The 13563-nt window shown below is 39.4% G+C and overlaps 1 protein-coding gene across 2 annotated transcripts in view; it reads left to right on the top strand.

Annotated features, from left to right (window-relative positions):
• Positions 1 to 12338, top strand: part of abcc13.L — a 59019-nt gene extending 46681 nt beyond the window's left edge. For both annotated transcript variants that reach the window (XM_018245996.2, XM_041581613.1), the window contains 2 exons: positions 7483 to 7677; positions 10817 to 12338. In XM_018245996.2, the coding sequence (XP_018101485.1) occupies positions 7483 to 7677; positions 10817 to 10946 (325 nt within the window). In that variant the 3' untranslated portion in view covers positions 10947 to 12338. The remainder of the gene's footprint in view (positions 1 to 7482; positions 7678 to 10816) is intronic.
• The last annotated feature ends 1225 nt before the right edge of the window (positions 12339 to 13563 follow it).

Below are 13563 nucleotides of genomic sequence, written 5' to 3'. Positions count from 1 at the left end.
TAATACACACACCGGGTGGTTATATTGCAGCAGCCAGCGCGTCAGCCGTGAAAATGTCTATACATATTGTCATTTGGGGGTCTCTGTGCGCCACATAGTTTGGTATATCTATGCACATTGGGTATCAAACTGTTTAGTAGACCCATATGTTTATATTTAAGATGCTTTATGCTGGTAATGATACATGGACAATACGATGCTGGAAAGTTGAAGCTTTGAGGCAATTTCCAGATATTTCACCAAAACCGCCAAATTTGGCAAAACCTTGCGACTCAGTAGTTTGGAGCAGAAAGGCATGGGTACCCATTTTAGATTCTGTAGAATGTGTACTTTCCAAAAATATATGGGGTTGGGGGGTAAACATATATTTCTGTGTTTTTACCCCACAAAAATGCAGTCAATGTGTTGATTTTTCATTAGCTGAAGTTACCCACCGGACAATTTGTATGTGCTAACTTCATTTTGGGGCCTCTAAATGCCATATACTTTGGTAAACTTATGAACAATGGCCACCAAAATGTTCAGAGGAACCCTGGCAATCATATTTAGGGTGCTTTTTCTTAGTACGTAATGACACATGGGTGATATGGTGCTGGGAAGTTGAAGCTTTGAGGCAATTTTCAGATATTTCACCAAAACCGACAACTTTGGGAAAGCCTTGCGACTCAGTAGTTTGGAGCAATAAGGCATGGGTACCCATTTTAGATTCTGTAGAATGTGTACTTTCCAAAAATGTATGGGTTTGGGGGGTAAACATATATTTCTGTGTTTTTACCCCACAAAAATGCAGTCAATGTGTTGATTTTTCATTAGCTGAAGTTACCCACGGGACTGTTTGTATGCGCTAACTTCATTTTGGGGCCTCTAAATGCCAGATACTTTGGTAAACCTATGAACAATGGCCACCAAACTGTTCGGAGGAACCCTGGCAATCATATTTAGGGTGCTTTTTCTTGGTGCATAACGATACATGGGTGATATGGTGCTGAGAAGTTGAAGCTTTGAGGAAATTTTCAGATATTTCACCAAAACCGACAATTGTGGGAAAGCCTTGCGTCTCAGTAGTTTGGAGCAGAAAGGCATGGGTACCCATTTTAGATTCTGTAGAATGTGTACTTTCCAAAAATATATGGGTTTTGGGGGGTAAACATATATTTCTGTGTTTTACCCCACAAAAATGCAGTCAATTTGTTGATCTTTCATTAGCTGAAGTTACCCACGGGACTGTTTGTATGCGCTAACTTCATTTTGGGGCCTCTAAATGCCAGATACTTTGGTAAACTTAAGAACAATGGCCACCAAAATGTTCAGAGTAACCCTGGCAATCATATTTAGGGTGCTTTTTCTTAGTACGTAATGACACATGGGTGATATGGTGCTGGGAAGTTTAAGCTTTGAGGCAATTTTCAGATATCTTACCAAAACCGACAATTGTGGGAAAGCCTTGCGACTCAGTAGTTTGGAGCAGAAAGGCATGGGTACCCATTTTAGATTCTGTAGAATGTGTACTTTCCAAAAATATATGGGTTTTGGGGGGGTAAACATATATTTCTGTGTTTTACCCCACAAAAATGCAGTCAATGTGTTGATTTTTCATTAGCTGAAGTTACCCACGGGACTGTTTGTATGCGCTAACTTCATTTTGGGGCCTCTAAATGCCAGATACTTTGGTAAACTTATGAACAATGGCCACCAAAATGTTCAGAGAAACCCTGGCAATCATATTTAGGGTGCTTTTTCTTAGTACGTAATGACACATGGGTGATATGGTGCTGGGAAGTAGGGATGTAGCGAACGTCGGAAAAAAAGTTCGCGAACATATTCGCGAACTTGCGCAAAAATGCGAGCGGTTCGCGAACGGTTCGCGAACCCCATAGACTTCAATGGGAAGGCGAACTTTAACATCTAGAAAAGACATTTCTGGCCAGAAAAATGATTTTAAAGTTGTTTAAAGGGTGCAACGACCTGGACAGTGGCATGCCAGAGGGGGATCAAGGGCAAAAATGTATCTGAAAAATCTGCCTGTGTGTGCTTGGAAGAGATAGTGTAGGGGGAGAGCTGTTAGTGATTTCAGGGACAGATGATAGTAAGTTTGCTGGCTAGTAATCTGCTTGATACTGCTCTGTATTGGAGGGACAGAAGTCTGCAGGGATTTGAGGGACATTTTAGCTTAGGTAGCTTTGCTGGCTAGTAATCTACTGTTCTCTTTAAACAACTGCCATACGTTGACCTTGTAGGCATTGTTTGCCCAGTTTTTTTGGACGCAGCCACTGAAGCACAGTTGCCAGAAAAAATATGCCATATAAATGCTGAAAATAGTCATTTTTCGCCATACGTTGACCTTGTAGACATTGTTTGCCCAGTTTTTTTGGACGCAGCCACTGAAGCACAGTTGCCAGAAAAAATATGCCATATAAATGCTGAAAATAGTAATTTTTCGCCATACGTTGACCTTGTAGACATTGTTTGCCCAGTTTTTTTGGTTGCAGCCACTGAAGCACAGTTGCCAGAAAAAATATGTCACGTAAATGCTGAAAATAGTCATTTTTTGCCATATACGTTGAGTCAACGTATGGCAAAAAATGACTATTTTCAGCATTTATATGGCATATTTTTTCTGGCCTCTGTGCTTCAGTGGCTGTGGCCAAAAAAACTGGGCAAACAATGCCTACAAGGTCAACGTATACACTACTACAGCGGTGGATACGGATTACGTAAAATATGTGAATGCTGCTTGAAAAAAGTGACTCCGGTGTTTTTTCTGGAGACGGTAATATTATGGATATTTAGACAGAATGGGAACAAGGTCACACAGCTCGATGGCGGGTTGAAGAAAACAGTGTGCAAATAATGCCTACAAGGCCAACGTATACACTACTACAGCGGTGGATACGGATTACGTAAAATATATGAATGCTGCTTGAAAAAAGTGACTCCGGTGTTTTTTCTGGAGACGGTAATATTATGGATATTTAGACAGAATGGGAACAAGGTCACACAGCTCGATGGCGGGTTGAAGAAAACAGTGTGCAAATAATGCCTACAGGGCAAATAATGCCTAAAAGGTCAACTTATACACTACTACAGCGGTAGTAAAATAAAAAAAAGTAAAATAAAAAAAAATGAATATTAAAAAAAAAAAATTAAAGTTGGTGCTGCTGAACTACTAGGAGCAGCAGATTAGCACACCAGTCCCACTCCCCAACACTGCTAGACTAATAGCACTGGGCTCTTATAGTAGTAGTAGTAGTAGTAGTAGTAAAACAACAAAAAAATAAATAAAAGCAGTCCTTACAAGGACTACTGTTATTGCAGCAGTCAGCAGATGAGATCAGAAGCAGGACAGCTGCCCACTGCAGCTACATACAGAGCACTGCAGTAGAAGGTAGATTACTAGCCAGCAAAGCTACCTAAGCTAAAATGTCCCTCAAACCCCTGCAGACTTCTGTCCCTCCAATAACAGAGCAGTATCAAAACGATTACTAGCCAGCAAACTTTCAACTGTCCCTGAAATCACTAACAGGCAGCAGCTCTCTCCCTACACTATCTCTTCAGCACACACAGGCAGAGTGAAAAAACGCTGCAGGGCTTCGGTTTTTATAGGGAAGGGGAGTGGTCCAGGGGAGAGCTTCCTGATTGGCTGCCATGTACCTGCTGGTCTGGGGTGAGAGGGCAAAAAAAAGCGCCAACAATGGCGAACCCAAAATGGCGAACGTCGCGCGACGTTCGCGAACTTCCGGCGAGCGCGAACACCCGATGTTCGCGCGAACAAGTTCGCCGGCGAACAGTTCGCGACATCTCTACTGGGAAGTTGAAGCTTTGAGGCAATTTTCAGATATTTCACCAAAACCGACAACTTTGGGAAAGCCTTGCGACTCAGTAGTTTGGAGCAATAAGGCATGGGTACCCATTTTAGATTCTGTAGAATGTGTACTTTCCAAAAATGTATGGGTTTGGGGGGTAAACATATATTTCTGTGTTTTTACCCCACAAAAATGCAGTCAATGTGTTGATTTTTCATTAGCTGAAGTTACCCACGGGACTGTTTGTATGCGCTAACTTCATTTTGGGGCCTCTAAATGCCAGATACTTTGGTAAACCTATGAACAATGGCCACCAAACTGTTCAGTGGAACCCTGGCAATCATATTTAGGGTGCTTTTTCTTGGTGCATAACGATACATGGGTGATATGGTGCTGAGAAGTTGAAGCTTTGAGGCAATTTTCAGATATTTCACCAAAACCGACAATTGTGGGAAAGCCTTGCGACTCAGTAGTTTCGAGCAGAAAGGCATGGGTACCCATTTTAGATTCTGTAGAATGTGTACTTTCCAAAAATATATGGGTTTTGGGGGGTAAACATATATTTCTGTGTTTTACCCCACAAAAATGCAGTCAATGTGTTGATTTTCCATTAGCTGAAGTTACCCACGGGACTGTTTGTATGCGCTAACTTCATTTTGTGGCCTCTAAATGCCAGATGCTTTGGTAAACTTATGAACAATGGCCACCAAAATGTTCAGAGGAACCCTGGCAATCATATTTAGGGTGCTTTTTCTTAGTACGTAATGGCACATGGGTGATATGGTGCTGGGAAGTTGAAGCTTTGAGGCAATTTTCAGATATTTCACCAAAACCGACAACTTTGGGAAAGCCTTGCGACTCAGTAGTTTGGAGCAATAAGGCATGGGTACCCATTTTAGATTCTGTAGAATGTGTACTTTCCAAAAATGTATGGGTTTGGGGGGTAAACATATATTTCTGTGTTTTTACCCCACAAAAATGCAGTCAATGTGTTGATTTTTCATTAGCTGAAGTTACCCACGGGACTGTTTGTATGCGCTAACATCATTTTGGGGCCTCTAAATGCCAGATACTTTGGTAAACTTATGAACAATGGCCACCAAAATGTTCAGAGGAACCCTGGCAATCATATTTAGGGTGCTTTTTCTTAGTACGTAATGACACATGGGTGATATGGTGCTGGGAAGTTGAAGCTTTGAGGCAATTTTCAGATATTTCACCAAAACCGACAACTTTGGGAAAGCCTTGCGACTCAGTAGTTTGGAGCAGAAAGGCATGGGTACCCATTTTAGATTCAGTAGAATGTGTACTTTCCAAAAATATATGGGTTTGAGGGGTAAACATATATTTCTGTGTTTTTACCCCACAAAAATGCAGTCAATGTGTTGATTTTTCATTAGATGAAGTTACCCACAGGACTATTTGTATGCGCTAACTTCATTTTGAGGCCTCTAAATGCCAGATACTTTGGTAAACCTATGAACAATGGCCACCAAACTGTTTGGAGGAACCCTGGCAATCATATTTAGGGTGCTTTTTCTTGGTGCGTAACAATACATGGGTGATATGGTGCTGGGAAGTTGAAGCTTTGAGGCAATTTTCAGATATTTCACCAAAACCGACAATTGTGGGAAACCCTTGCGACTCAGTAGTTTGGAGCAGAAAGGCATGGGTACCCTTTTTAGATTCGGTAGAATGTGTACTTTCCAAAAATATATGGGTTTTGGGGGGTAAACATATATTTCTGTGTTTTTACCCCACAAAAATGCAGTCAATGTGTTGATCTTTCATTAGCTGAAGTTACCCACGGGACTGCTTGTATGCGCTAACTTCATTTTGGGGCCTCTAAATGCCAGATACTTTGGTAAACTTATGAACAATGACCACCAAAATGTTCAGAGGAACCCTGGCAATCATATTTAGGGTGCTTTTTCTTAGTACGTAATGATACATGGGCGATATGGTGCTGGGAAGTTGAAGCTTTGAGGAAATTTTCAGATATTTCACCAAAACCGACAATTGTGGGAAAGCCTTGCGACTCAGTAGTTTGGAGCAGAAAGGCATGGGTACCCATTTTAGATTTAGTAGAATGTGTACTTTCCAAAAATATATGGGTTTGGGGGGTAAACATATATTTCTGTGTTTTTACCCCACAAAAAATGCAGTCAATGTGTTGATTTCTCAGTAGCTGAAGTAAAGTCCTGAACAATTTGGATGTGCTAACTACATATTGGTGTCTCTAAATGCCAGATACTTTGGTAAACCTATGCATAATGGGTATCAAATTGTTCAGTGGACCCCTGGCAATCATATTTCAGGTGCTTTTTCTTGGTACCTAATATAGTTTGGGATATGCGGAGCAGCAAAATAAAACCTTTGAAATGATTTTTCAGAATTTTGAATTTTTTGTTGAAAAACCGCTATGTTCAGACAAGCTTTTATGTTTGGTAGTTGGGAGTAGAGAGACATAGTTACCCATTTTGTAATTGGCAGAATGTGTACTTTTCAAAAATGTATGGTTTTCTGGGGTAAACCTACGGTTTCAGGATTTTTTGCCTTGGAATCTAAAGCATGCCGTTTTCTGCCTTAGTGCTTTCAAAATTCGGTAATATACTGCCGGGAGTTTTTGCTGTACAGAAATCCTAAATCTCCCTAAAACTATACATATCTGGTATTGGCACGTTCGAGAGACATAAGGCTTTCCAAATCAGTTGGATTTTCATCCGTAAAATGAAATATTTTTCTGGTATAAATTGATATACGATGAAAAATGGTAATTTTTCATTTTTTTTTGGTATTTAGCACTATAAATTTTTTTGCACAGGTGGAAATACATGAAAACTCAGGCAGATTTAGAAAGCTCAGTTTCTACCGAAAAAAACAATGTATAGTTTTCCTAGGTAAACTATAGGTTTCCCCTCAGAAAATGCCCCTAAAGTGAGAGAGCACAAAATGTTTCAAACACGGCTGGCATTTCGCGTAACCAAAATGTGAAATTCTGCTGGCACTTAAAGGGTTAATCCTTATTGGAAGCAAAACAAGCCTATTGGGTTCATTTAATGTTTACATGATTTTCTAATAGACTTAAGGTATGAAGATCCAAATTACAGAAAGATCTGTTATCTGGGAAACCCCAGGTCCCGAGCATTCTGGATAACAGGTCCCATACCTGTATCAATGAACTGAATTATGAAGCAGAAATTTTCCTTTTGATAAACATGAAGAAACTTGCAAGGTTCAGTCTCAGTCCCTAAATAGCTGAATATTGAAATCTGGTAACCAGTATTTTCAATCGGATATAAACAGTAACCGTGCTAATTTTCTTTTATTTGTTTTTCATTATTTATTTTTTTTGTTTAGTAGCTATCTGGTTGCTAGGGTCCAGTTTACCCTAACAACCATGTAGTGATTTCAGTAAGAGACTGGAATATGAATAGGAGAGGGTCTGAATGGAAAGACGAGTTATAAAAAGTAACAATAACCATAAAATTGTAGCCTTACAAAGCAATCGTTATTTTGGCTGGGGGGGGGGGGGGGTCAATGATCCACCTTTGGAAACTGGAAAGAAGAAGAAGACAGATGATTTATAATAAAAATACTACACTACTATGTATAACATGCTAAAAGTTAACATAAAGGGGAACTATTCCTTTAACAATGCTATGGATCTATTTTCCAGCGTCGGACAAAGGCAATTAATCTGTCTTGCTCGTGCCCTGCTGCGGAAAGCAAAAATACTGGTTTTAGATGAAGCTACAGCCTCCATTGATATGGAGACCGACAACCTGGTTCAAGGCACAATCCGCAAGGCGTTCTCCGACTGCACCGTCCTGACCATAGCGCACAGACTGCACAGTATTCTGGATTCAGAAAGGTACATTTTAATAACTAATTTCTGTTTGTGTGTGTTTTTATTCATCTCAAATATACAGTCATATGAAAAAGTTTGGGAACCCCTCTCAGCCTGCATAATAATTTACTCCACTTTCAACAAAAAAGAAGCGTGGTATGTCTTTCATTTCCCAGGAACATCTGAGTACTGGGGTGTTTTCTGAACAAAGATTTTTAGTGAAGCAGTATTCAGCTGTATGAAATTAAATCAAATGTGAAAAACTGGCTGTGCAAAAATGTGGGTACCCTTGTAATTTTGCTAATTTGAATGCATGTAACTCCTCAATACTGATTACTGGCAGCACCAAATTGGTTGGATTAGCTCAAACCTTGAACCTTGAACTTCATAGGCAGGTGTGTCCAATCATGAGAAAGGGTATTTAAGGTGACCAATTGCAAGTTGTGCTTCTATTTGACTCTCCTCTGAACAGTGACAGCATGGGATCCTCAAAGCAACTCTCAAAAGATCTGAAAACAAAAATTGTTCAGTATCATGGTTTAGGGGAAGGCTACAAAAAGCTATCTCAGAAGTTTAAACTGTCAGTTTCAACTGTAAGGAATTTAATGAGGAAATGGAAGGCCACAGGCACAGTTGCTGTAAAACGCAGGTCTGGCAGGCCAAGAAAAATACAGGAGCGGCATATGCGGAGGATTGTGAGTGGTAACAGACAACCCAAAGATCATCTCCAAAGACCTGCAGGAACATCTTACTGCAGATGGTGTATCTGTACATCGTTCTACAATTCAGCACAATTTGCAAAAAGAACATCTGTATGGCAGGGTGATGAGAAAGAAGCCCTTTCTGCAATCTCGCCACAAACAGTCGCTTGTTTTATGCAAAAGCTCATTTAGACAAGCCACAGTCATTTTTGAGACAAAAATTGAGTTATTTGGTCATAACATATATGACCATGGCGGAAGAAGAACACCGCATTGCAAGAAAAACACCTGCTATCTACTGTCAAATTTGGTGGAGGTCCCATCATGCTGTGGGGCTGTGTGGCTAATTCAGGGACTGATGCCCTTGTTAAAGTCGAGGGTGGGATGAATTCAACCCAACATCAACAAATTCTTCAGGATAATGTTCAAGCATCAGTCACAAAGTTGAAGTTACACAGGGGTTGGATATTCCAACAAGACGACAACAGTCCCCTGACTTGAATATCATGGAAAATCTATGGGATGATTTGAAGCAGGCAGTCCATACTCGGCAGCCATCAAATTTAACGGAACTGGAGAGATTTTGTATGGACGAATGGTCAAAAATTACCTCCATCCAGAATCCAGGCACTTATCAAAGGCTATAGGAGGCGTCTAGAGGCTGTTACATTTGCAAAAGGAGGTTCAACTAAGATGTAATGTCTCTGTTGAGGTGCCCAAATTTATGCACCTGTCTATTTGTGTTATGATGCATATTGCATATTTTCTGTTAATCCAATAAACTTTATGTCACTGCTGAAATACTACTGTTTCCATAAGGCATGTTTTATATTAAAAGGAAGTTGCTACTTTGAAAGCTCAGCCAATGATAAACAAAACTCCAAAGAAACATGAGGGGTTCCCAAACTTTCATATGCCTGTATTACCTGATCATTTCATACACAGAGCAATAATGACTTACCTTCCTAATCTGAATCACTTATATGTATGTATGTATATGTGTTTGTATATGTATCTATATGTATGTATGTATGTATGTATGTATGTATGTATGTATGTATGTATGTATGTATGTATGTATGTATGTATGTATAGTGTTAAAGGAATTGTTCAGTGTAAAAATAAAAACTGGGTAAATAGATAGGCTGTGCAAAATAAAAATGTTTCTAATATAGTTAGTTAGCTAAAAATATAATGTATAAAGGCTGGAGTGATTTGATGTATAACTTGTCAGTCAGATCACTACTTCCTGCTTTTCAGCTCTCTTGGTTTACACTGACTGGTTACCCTGGTTACCAGGCAGTAACCAATCAGAGACTTGAGGGGGGGCCACATGGGTCATATCTGTTGCTTTTGAATCTGAGCTGAATGCTGAGGATCAATTACAAACTCACTGAACAGAAATGTACCATGTGGCCCCCCTTCAAGTCGCTGACTAACTCAGAGTTATAGAGCTGAAAAGCAGGAAGTTGGATTCTGGCTGTTTTATTAGACATCCAGTAACTCCAGCCTTTATACATTACATTTTTGCCTAACTAACTATATTAGAAACATTTTTTATTTTGCACAGCCTATCTATTTACACAGTTTTTATTTTCACACTGAACTATTCCTTTAAGACAGGGCAAAGACATGTTCTTCAATTAACTCCTACATGACCTCGACAGGTTTCAGATGGTGTATTTTCAGATTCAAGCCATTTCCAGGGTTGGGGTAATAAATCTAAAAAAAAAAAACCAACTCGAAAACTCGAATGTTTGTGGAAAACACAACTCAATCCTTAATAAATAACCGCCTAAGAAGCTCATTTACTAACAATCGAATTTAGTTTTTTTCCACTATCTAAAAATTTGTAGTTTTGCTATTTTATTTTAAAAAGCGCTAATAATGTGAGATTTATTAACTGTAAAAAAACACGGAAACCACTAACATAAAACTTCTCCAGGTAAAAGCTGTCGAGGTCCTTTAGAAGCCAATGGGAGCTGCCCTGATCCTATTGGACCGTTTTAAGTCAATTCAGGTTTTCAATTTTTAGAGGCTTTATATTTTAGCACATTATTTACCGTCCTTACATTTTTTTTATTCAGATCTTGTAAATAAATTCCATGACGTTCCTAGTTTCAGAGTTTGTCGTAGTTTCAAAAAGTTCTAAAACCACTAAAGTCCGACCTTTGATAAATAGGCCTCCAAATAAACTCAATAGGCTGGTTTTGCTTCCAATAAGGATTAATTATATCTTAGTTGGGATCAAGTACAAGCTACTGTTTTTTTATTACAGAAAAAAAGGAAATCAAAAAAATTATTTGATGGAGTCTATGGGAGACGTCCTTCCCCATAATTCAGAGCTTTCTGGATAACGGGTTTCCAGATAATAGATCCCATACCTTTACTATGTTATGTTTAGCTGATTGATACAAATAAATAAATAAATAAATATCTCCCTCCCACTTTTTATTTTACAGAGTGCTAGTTCTGGATGCTGGCCAAGTTGCAGAATTTGGGGAGCCACAACGGCTGATACAGAAGAAAGGCCATTTCTCCCGGATGTTATCAGAAGCCAAGATACTCCAAGGCAGGGACGAAACCAATTAACGCAAAGCAAATTCGTCCAATCAAAAGATCTTTTTAACGTTGCAGAAAGAGGTTGAGGTCCCTTTATTCTGTGATACGACCAACGTTGCCTTTAAACACTGAGCAATAACCGCACAGCCGGCTGTACCAATCGTCTCTCGTTTGAAATCAGTTTACCCACAATCCTTGCATTTGATTGGCTTTATAATGAAGACGAAAAACAGAAAAAGCACATATTTTAATAATGAAATGTTTTTTAATGTCATTTTTGGTTCCTTGGGAATATGAGCGTGTTCTACAGGAACAAAGATCTGCAGCTGCTCACTCTTGTTGTTATTTAAACACAGGGATCTATGGGGACTGGTGTTTTGTTCCAAGGGGAAGTAATACAGAAAAGTAACCTCTCCTGTATTTCAGAAATTTATATTCTGAGAGGATTTGTTTCTCCCCTTCCTGTTTCCTTTTCTATAGTTTTTTTTTTATTTAGATTTTTTATTGAAAATATGATTGTTAGCTTTAGTGACTCAAACAACCCAAAACATTCATTGCGAGGCAGCCTGGGATGCAAGTCAATGACTGTAGCTGCCAGTTGGCAGTTTAATCACTGGAGGGCCCTTAAAGTAAAAGAAATATAAAATAAAATTGGAGACAACAATGTTTCGTTGTGACGAATGATGACGAGTGACTCGTGTGCTCCATCTGAAAGTAAAGCAAAAAGATAAAGCCCAAATCATAATTTATGGGGAGTGATGTTGCCCAGAGCAACCAATCACATTTTAACAGAAATCAAAAGCAAAGATCTGATTGGTTGCTATGAGCAACATCACCAGTAATGTTTCACTCCATTTTTTTTTACACAGCATGATAAATAGACCCCTATATATAATGTACATTTTAAGGTGCAAATCCCTGTAAAAAGATCTCACTACCTCAATGGATGTGTATTCAGCTTAATCAGACAAACAATGCCATGGAGCTGAGAACGTAATATTTTCCTGAATGCTAAACGCATGTACAAGCCTTGAAAGCAGTCTTGGGAAATACAGAAAAATATGGCGGAGCTTTGTAAGTAAGATCCCTGGGCCGGTGCAATTATTTCCAAACAGTACTGGTCCAAGGGGAACATTTGTGATTTATGACTCAGGGATGAGTGTTGAAAGCAATAACTGCTGCCTGGATTTCATAGAACGGAACCAGCACGTTGGAGTTCACTTTGCTTAGAATAAGCCTGATCTGTAACATACGAAATATTACTTTTAAAGCTGATTTCAGCTCATTGTAGAGTTTGGTTGTCAGTGAACGATGATGTGACGCTGGTATAGTTTTTATGGTCTTGTGTTGAATGTAAAAAAAAAATCTAATATTTTCATGTATTAACTTTGGCAAAAAAGGTGAAAATGTAAAAATAAAGATTTGGATGCATCATCATCAATGTTTCTGCCTGTTTTACTTGAAATCCAAAAATCCAGGCAAATGGGGTATCTGGTTATTAGACTTACTTGAGTCAAAAGCTGAGGGTTGGCTTCTATAGAGAGGGAGATGCAAGAGAAGGCGTCTCACACAGGTTTGGGACCTGTTATTCAGAATGCTCGGACCTGAGGTTTTCTAGATGTAGCGCTATAGTAAAATGAGTGCACCTTTCTCGGACTATGAGCTCCACTCCCACTATTGTGCTCCGAATGAAACTTTAAAATCTTAGAGAGTAAGCCCTCGCAGTGATGTGAAAGCAGGGGGTAGTGCAACTGTAACTGTATTCAGGGTGCAAATAATTGGGCGCCAGTGGTTCTTAAAACGTAACCATTGAACAGATTTATTGACTACATTCAATACTCAGTGGAGTGTACATAAAGGATAGCATGCAGGATCATACATCAACATTGGATAGGCAATACTCACAACACCTTTGGTCAATATAAGCCCCTCGTGAACAAGGACAATGTATGCAGCCTTGAGGAGGTACACCCAGCTTTCAGCCTTTACCCTAAGTGGAACCTAAGAAGAAACTATCATTCCTAGGTCTGTACACTTAGTCCCTACTTCTGGGCAATTAGTACCCGGGATTTTAATCCCACGCACAATCCTCGGAGGAGCCTCAAGCTGCTCAGCTAAATATCCTGTCTATTTGTCACTCCTAGAGTAACCTATGAAGGTGAGTAGCCTATCCTTGCTAGACCTGACCTGTCTAGGTTCCACTCAAGCTCTGTCTGCCTGCTCAGGCTAGAGCCAGCACAAGATGGACCCTGAAAGCATGGCTTCAAAGGGTTTTATACTTTAGCACAGTGTCATCTACTGGTCACTGTGAGAACAACAAAGGGCATAGCTTAAAGCAGGAATAGGAAACAGTTCCCCCTCCTAACTGTATTTTAGGACCCAGTTAGGTGTCTATAACACTAGGGAAACTGCCTGCTAAATAATACTGGGGAACTAATTTACCAGTCCCCTACATAGATAACAAATCTTTCCTTAATTTGGATCTTTATACCTGAAGGGGCCCATTTACTAACAATCAAATTTCAATTCTTTCCAGAAATATCTAAAAATGTGTGGTTTTTTTGAAAAGCTCTAAGAATTCGAGATTCAAGTGTAAAAAACGCTAATACATTTAACTTTGCCAGGTAAATGTTGTCAAGTTCGTATA

The sequence above is a fragment of the Xenopus laevis genome, chromosome 2L (assembly GCF_017654675.1).
Source record: "Xenopus laevis strain J_2021 chromosome 2L, Xenopus_laevis_v10.1, whole genome shotgun sequence".
In the NCBI taxonomy this organism is placed as follows: domain Eukaryota; kingdom Metazoa; phylum Chordata; class Amphibia; order Anura; family Pipidae; genus Xenopus; species Xenopus laevis.
Note: the sequence above shows the minus strand (reverse complement) of the source record. Positions and strands in the feature narration are given on the sequence as shown.